Here is an 8,116-nt window from a genome sequence, read left to right on the forward strand (position 1 = left end):
CCCCCACCCCACCCAAAGACAGATCCCTCTGCTTACAAAGAATGCTTGATGCTGTCATACGTCAGTTATTTTAATTCAGGGACAAGAATCAGGATCAGGAAAGAACATGTGTGGAGGCAGGAGTAAAAAAAAAAAAAATTAAAACAACAACAACAAAAAAACAACAAACCAAAACAAACCCATAACAAACCAGAAGCTCCATGTCTCTGAATTGCTCCCTTTAGCAGCTATCCCACGGGTGAAAGGTCACCCTAGTACCAATGTGAATAGACCAGGGAGCCAAATGGACCGTGCTTTTCCATTTGCTAATGCCTTCATTTTGGAAATACTGCAGGACCCTTGCCTTTAACAGCTAATAGCTAGAAGAGAAGCACAGCCCCCCTGCCCTGATAACAGACAGAAAATTGAAGCCGGGTAGTGTAGCAGGGACTCACTGTGTGGCCACATGAGTGGCTCTTTCTGGCAACATGTGAGGTCCTGGCCATTTCAGACCCTCCTTCCTGTACAGGAGGGAGGGGAGCAGCCTCAGGGGCTTCGGTTTCATGTCCTGTAGTGTTCACGAATACCAAGTGGTCCAGCTGCTCAGCTGGCTGTCTTTGGAGGATAACGAGAAGCTGGGTGAAATGGCCGTAACGGCTCCAGACTGTGGACAGAGAAGTGACTCGTACAGGCTCTGGAAGATGAAAAGTCCTATGGCTTTGGAGCTCGTACAAAGTGCCTTTGCCTGCCCTTATATGCCCTGCTCACCAAACCTCCAGGGACAGTTGATCTAGGGCTCGGTGCTTTATCTTTTGCCAACAGAGCCTATATTACATGTTTTACACTCTGTGCTGACTTTCTGATGCAAGAGAAAGACTGGGAATATCAGGGCACCTTGTCAGACATCATCTAACATCCTTTTTCTTGCCCTCATCCTCTTCAGTGGCACTCGACAATTTGGACTTCTAGCCTGCAAGCCATGCCCAGACCTCTGGGGAAATTTGGCCACTGGCTATTTATTCTTCTATCCCTGGGTCCTAAATTCTTGAATCTTGAGGACATGGGAGCAGGGTGTTAGTAAACGGAGAGATGAGCTAAGCGGTGGTTCAAAGAAAGGGAAGAAGCCCAGCAGGAACGCTAGGGTTTACAGCAAAGAAAAGAATGATCTTTCTCAGACTCCAGAGTTCATTTGGAGACCGGATGCCTAATGAGGTGTTTATTATCCACAGTCTGAGCGCATGTTTGGAAATATTAATACTATAATTCCAAAAACCATGCCAACTATCTCAGGCTGTGCATGTTAAGATGATTATAAAAAGAATGGAGAAGACAGGAGGGAAGAGGAGAGGAAAGTGTCTTTGTGATTCTCCTGCTTTGCAAGCACACATTCCTATCATCTATTAGCATGTGGATTCCAGCCACAGCCAATCAGAATGACCTGCCAAAGACCAGAAACTCAGAAGACTAGAAGGATATCCTGTTGCAGAGAGGTCTCTTCTACTTCTGCTTGTCCCCCAGCCAGTCAGCACCAGATTCACTTTGGTAATCCTGTCTGCTGATTTCTGATCAGATGCATTTATCAGCTCCTAATGTCTCTCCTTCCTCATTAACTGCCTCTTCCGTGACTGATAGAATAAGCTAAGCACGGACATACAGACATGGAAATGCATTTTTTTTTTTTACCACAGTTAAAAAAAAAAAGAAAAAAAAAAAAAGAAAAAAATGCACAATCTTTGGAACAAAAGAATTAAAGGCAGAAATTTAAAGGAAAAATACATATTCAAAGAACATAGTGAGGTATAAAAAAGTATTCTCTCTTTTTTTGTGTTTTTTTTTTTGTTTGTTTGTTTGTTTTTCCTCTTCATCTTGCTATAGAGTTCCTCTACTAGTAAATATTGCAATAGCCAGGCCTCATGAACTGGGGGGCTGTCCCACTTGCAGGGGTCTCACGTCACTTCAGTAGGGGGCAAATCGGCTGTAGCCACCTCGGTATAAACTCGCCTGCAGTAATTAAAGACACAAAAATTATTCAAAGGTTGATGAGAGAAGCATTATGAAAGAAAACATATGTCCTGAGAAGGGATTTGGAAAAACAGCTTCCTTAGAAGCTTCAAAGCAACTGGTTAGATAGTGTCTAGTGCATGAGGTTAGGAAACCAACTTCTGTCTCTAAAATGCTCCAATCGGGACCCAAATATTTATTGCCGACCTGATATTCTCAAGGGGAGGGGATCATAACAATTCATTTCATTATTTACACGAATTAGCACAGAAGAGAAACTCTGTGCAGTTTAAAACCAGGTCTGTAAACAGGTGGATTTTGAAAAGCACATGTCTATTTACCTGGATTATTTCACCATAATTGTGGCCTAAAGCAGATTGCTGACTTTACCTTCCTCCCATTACCTGACAATGGGGAGCACGGTACTTCTGATCACTATCACTGTCACATCCCATGCTTGAGATGGTGCTGGATTTAAACCTGAGGTGGATAAAGCCTACTGCCTCAGTCATTTATAAAAACAACCAGGTTGTTTCTTGACGTACCGATTTTTATCTATCTATCTATCTATATATATGTATATGTATATGTATATATAGCTGGGGTTTTAGCTGGACTTTATTCTTTTAATCATTATCAAATGATTTATCTTTTTCAATCAAAAGTTCCTTAGGACCGTATCACTCCTTGGATCATTCTTTTGGTATAGGATTTATAATATTTGGACACTAAATAAAACCTGAGGGATTCCCATCCCTTTCTTTATATTTTATGTTCCTACCTCAATTCTGACACCTCCCCCTCCCCTACCCAGTCCCTATTACTTCCTCCTACAGATCCTCATCAGTAGATTCAGTGTGGAAAATGGCAGGCTCTCGAACATCCTTTAAGTCTTAACTGGGACCCATCATCTGTGTCCCTCTCAGACATGGTCCCCTGTGTTCCCAGGCCCTTGCCTGGTGGCACTGAAGATGGCAAGAGAAGCTCTGGTACGAGGTGGCATCTCTGTGGACCGGCCACTGCTGAACCCAGTAAGTCCTGGTCACTGGACCTGGAGGTGTCCTGGGGGATTATTCTAGATGAGCTCTATGGATGCTTTGTATACTTCTAAGAAAATATTGTATTTTGCCACAAATGTTACTAATAAAGTATCTTTGGAAGGCAACTGCTTGGTGATTTCTATTACTATCTACTGGAAGGCTTAAGAATAGGGACATCTTTTGGCATCTGCATTTGAAACAGGTAAAGTTTTCTGAAAACTAGAGTCCTATGTCCCCAAGTCTTAGCTAACACCTATTAGTAAAACCCTGCTCAGGCATGCATCTAACATGAGGCAACATAAAACAGCAGTCTCGTTTCTGCTGTCTTTACCCAGGCAGGGAGCTCACATGAGCACACAAAGGAGCCACGTGAAATTTACAGGTAGTCCTACTGGATTTCATACTTTGGCAATGGAAACAGGGCTGACTTTATTACCTCCCTAGATCTTCTATAATCTGTAGGTAAAAGTCAGAAGTAAAATGTTTAAAGAATAAAAAATGGCACATCTACTTACCACAGCGCCAACTCCGTAACTAGCGGCAGGGGCAAGGGCATGGTAGGGGTCGGCTGTGTACACCCTGCCATAACTGGAAAAAGAAATCCAATCAGGGATAAAGAGAAAGAAAAGACAGTAATCAAACAAAAAACACAAAAACTTAAAAGTGTGTTTGACTGTCTAAGGATTTGTGAGTAACCTGGTCTTGGAATGCTATTAGGAAACTAGCAGAATGGAAAAAAAATCTCTGTCTGCTCCTAAAGGCAGGAACTGAAAATCTCTGAAGTAGGTCTATAAAACGGAAAAGAAGGGCGTTGGTGATGAGGGAGCGGGAAACCGGGGTCAGAGCCAGAAGGGCCTAAGAACAAGAGGGAGGGAAGGGTCTGAGCTGGTGGGTTTCTGGTGGGGCAGGGTCTGGGGAGAAGGCCTGCAGAAAACTCAGCTCAGCAGCAGCCCCGTGGCCCAAGTGCCCTTCTGGAAAGGGTGCGGGCAGGGAAGGGGGTGGCGCAAGGCAGCGGGGCTCGCCCTCCCTCAGCACCTACCCGTCGCTGTAAGCGGCTGCAGCGGCGGCAGCGGCGGTGGCTGCGGTCGCAGTGGCGGGCTGTGCATATCTGTAGGCTGCGTACCCACCCTACAGGAGAGAAGAGAACTCACTTTACAGACACCTCTCCCCCCGGGGGACAGGTGAACACACACCCGCCCACACGCAGACAGACGGGACGCAGAGACAGACATGGACACAGACACACACGTGGGGAGAGAGTGTTTCAAACTGCATCAGTCTGCATGTTGCTCCTCAGTGCAAAATTAAGCTCCGCCCAAGACCGGGATTTGTTTTGCAATTTGTAGTAGTAACATAAGTAAACTACATTGGGGTACCTGTTCTCAAATTTAAGAAGTGAAAATATGATTAAAAATATTTTAAAATTAAAATATAGTTGATGTACAATGTGGTGTTAGTTTCAGGTATAACATAATTCAGTTATATATCTAAGTATCTATTCTTTTTAGGATTCCTCCCTATTATAGGTTATTACAAGATATTAAGTAGAGTTCTCTGTGCTATACACTAGGACCTTGCTGGTTATCTATTTTTATATATAATAGTGTGTATGTTTTAATCCCAAGCTCCTAATTTATCCCTCTTCCCCCTAAATGAAGATAATATGATTTTGGATCTATCTTTGTTGGAACTTTCAGCAAGGAAAATATTTACAGCAAGTTGGGAGAACTTTATCTGACAGGAGATGGAACCTTTAGAATTAAAACATGTAAGTTTATATGTGCTATCTTCAGATTCTCTGACGTATACTCAACCTGATCTACTGCTAAAAGACAGCAGTTTATAGAGAAAGGGCCCATACAAGCGCTCTGCTCCACGTGGCCTCGTGTGTTTGCCAAGAGGCTAGGACAACCAAATGACATTCAGAAGGAAGAACCAGTGCAGACCAGGGGTTGGCAAACCTCCATACGTGGGCCAATGTGGTCTGCCACCTGTTTCTGAAACTAGCTGTAACACAGACCGCATGGCCAATGAAGACGAAAGGCTTTACCACTTGGCCCCCTACAGAAAAAGTATGCTAACTTCAGTCTATATTTCAGACTCAGGCACATCAGATTACAAAGGGCTGGGGGCTCCTTGGGCTAGGTTCAAATAGATTAAGAAGCCCTTCCCACCTCCCCCAAGCATTTAACCACATTTGCTTTTCTTTCCTAAAAGCTTTGGGGATCCTTATGTCCCAAGCTTACAACAGGCTCTGGAGCTTTTCTTCCACGGGTTCAAATATCCTCTTAGTCCCAAAGAGCTTCCAATTCCCCTGTCCTGCTATTTTACCTCCGTTTAGATGAATCGAATACTCAAAAGGTTTTTACTGCCAGGGGGAAGCACGTGTATTTCTTCACAAAGTATTTCAAAGATAATCACAACAAATGGCACATGAGACAGGCTACTGGAAAAAGTGGCGAGCCCTATTTTCCTTCTTTTTCTTTACCTTTTTAGAATTCATCTATTTTCCCTAAACCTAATTCAGTTGTATACTTATATTATTGTCTTAGCTCCATCAGATATAGCAAAATATAACTATGTCCACTTGGAGGGCTTCTCAGCAGTGAGCCACAGCCCGTTTCATTTCCGTAGATTAGTATGTCCGTTTCTCATGGACATCTGAAGCTTTCTGCCCTGTGCTTTCTACTTTCGATCTCTTCAAATGTTCAATTTTTGCTAAGTCTACAAAAAAAAATTTGAATTTTTCTATATCATTTCTTAGGATTGAAAACAAGCATTTTCTAATGGGACCTCTGGTCTTCTTAACCACCTTACTAGGTAGCTTCTAGCTTGCTACTTTTATTTCTGTCCAAATCTTCTTCTGGAAATACCTGTAATTTCTTCTTATAGCTTTTTGCTTCTTTCTTACGTAATTTATCCTTTCTCTAACTGAAGACACTGTACTGCGGGGTAAAGTATACTCCTGCTCTTTAAATTTATGCTCCTCAAATTCATCAGAAGTAGCTGCAAATGTAGATTAAAAAAAAAAAAAAATCCCTGATTAGTTTTCAGTGGTTTTGTATTATTCCTTCCTTGTTTAAGTGAATGATTTGAACATTGTTTCAATTATAGATCTTTCCATAGATATTCATATAAATAAGAAAATTCTCATTAATATTACCAACACTGGTAATGGGATGGGGCCATGGCAGGAGAACCCTCAGGGGCTAGATGTGATCCACAAGCTTCCTCTGAGTTCTAGACAGGTCTACCAGGACAGGCAGGGCAGACTGATTTGGGTAGAGCCGTATATCCAAGCTGCAACATACACCCTGTCATACATACACGCCTAAGTATCTACATTATTTATAAACTAAAGTATCTCCTTCCTTCACTTTTTAAAAAAAACTTCTAAAGAAGAAATGAAACAGTAAAACCAACTGTTAAACAAAACAAGATGTTAATCATTGTAGTTGAGATTTTAAGCTTTGTATGAATCTTGAAGGTTCACTTTTCCTGTATCATTATAAATGGTTCCACGTATTTAAAATTAAAGTTTGCTTGTGTGAAGTCTAAAGCAGGGCCATGTTCAGGAAAACCTCTTTGTAAATGAGGGTGATGTGGCATACAAGACATCAGGAAGTCTGTCCCTTCAGCAGATCTTCAAAATCCAAAATAATCTCTAAAAATGGAAAAAGTCAAGGTAATAAAAGCAATTAAAGCCCAATGTACACTACCTGGGTAAAACAACTAAAAACTTAAGTTCTATGCCATGGCGCAGAGGTATACGTTCCCATAAAAATACTAACTAGATTCTCAGTAAGTCCTGGTATGTCAGATATACTGGGGATTGTATTCAATCATTAAATTTGAGCGGCAGTGCACTAATTCTGGAAGAAAAGAGGTTCTGAATGAGGTTACTGATAGACACTTTCTCTTGGTTTCCTCAGCCTGCAAGAAACCAGGGGAACCTCAGTGGCTTGGGGGCAATGCTATTGTTTTATTTTTTTTGAACTTTTTATTTTGTATCGGGGTATAGCCAATTAGCAATTTGTGACAGTTTCAGGTGAACAGCGAAGGGATTCAGCCATACATATATACATGCACCCAGTCTCCCCCAAAGCGGTAATGTTACTGTTGATCAAGTCAATTTTAAATGGATCAGGCTGTGGGAAAGAAGGCTCCTTCCAAACCAGAAGGGAATGCAGATAATCTACCTCCAGTCCTTTCCTTTTGCTCAAAGTGAACTCTGACTCCGGAGCCTGAGCTTGATGAGGGCCTTTTGCCATTCAAAATCAGGAGCAGGACAGAGATGCAAATATTTTATTGGTAACAAAAGGCTCAAGAAGAATGTCAAGAGAATTTCAAGAAGCTACATCAATTTTTTTTTTTTTTTTAAAAAGCAGATAATATTTCCACGTCTCCTCTTCTAACTACTTTAGGATAATGGTGCTATAGACAGGCTTTTTTAGGAGGAGGGATCTACTTTTAGGACAGGAAGTAATATCCTAATTAACTTGTTAATTTCATCCATGACTACCCCCACATTACACAAGCTAAATTACATGTCACGGATTTACTCCTCTTAGATGTATTCTTAGTCCAAAGTATTTCTGATGGTGCTTTCAATTGGTTATTCAACAATGTGTCTCACCATAATATAAGCCAGTGAACATTCAGGTATATTTATTTCCAGTTTGGATGCTGGAAGGCATAAAGCATCCAGGCGGAGAAACCATTTTCTCAACTTTCACTTCTATGAGCAAATCTGAAGTTGTTTATGGAACATGAGAACAAAGTGCAGTTTGAAACACCAAGGGCTTCATTGCTGTTTCTTAGGTTTTTCAAAAAGAACAAGGGTGGGGGAAGGGGTAGGAGAGACAGGGTTCAGGCGTGGGGAAGGGGTATGGCGCCACATTTATTAATCACATTAAAAACTAAGCATGCCAACATCTGGAGCTAGAACGACCAGCAAAATCACCACGTTCAGACTCGGATTGGCTAACTCTATCTATCCCAGCATTCTCTTGGGACAGCGGTTCGCCCTAGGCTCTACCACAAGCTCGGTGAAGTACACAGCCTCAATTACTAGAGCGTGCAGCCACAACGACCTG

General features: G+C 41.9%; 1 protein-coding gene across 15 annotated transcripts in view; it reads right to left on the bottom strand.

Moving 5' to 3' along the window:
* Positions 1–49: 49 nt before the first annotated feature.
* Positions 50–8,116, bottom strand: part of RBFOX2 (RNA binding protein, fox-1 homolog (C. elegans) 2) — a 221,524-nt gene continuing 213,457 nt past the window's right edge. For 14 of the 15 annotated variants that reach the window (XR_827025.1, XM_010859624.1, XM_010859631.1 and 11 more), the window contains 3 exons: positions 4,060–4,148; positions 3,536–3,608; positions 50–1,980 (listed from right to left, as the gene is read on the bottom strand). Coding sequence is in view for 13 of the 15 variants with exons in the window: in XM_010859631.1 (XP_010857933.1) it covers positions 1,926–1,980; positions 3,536–3,608; positions 4,060–4,148 (217 nt within the window). In the remaining 2 variants the exon portion in view is untranslated. Of the gene's footprint in view, positions 1,981–3,535; positions 3,609–4,059; positions 4,149–8,116 lie in introns of those variants that run through there. The other variant, XR_827026.1, reaches the window with a different exon arrangement.

This window comes from Bison bison, unplaced genomic scaffold (assembly GCF_000754665.1).
Source record: "Bison bison bison isolate TAMUID 2011002044 unplaced genomic scaffold, Bison_UMD1.0 scf7180017864457, whole genome shotgun sequence".
In the NCBI taxonomy this organism is placed as follows: Eukaryota; Metazoa; Chordata; class Mammalia; order Artiodactyla; family Bovidae; genus Bison; species Bison bison.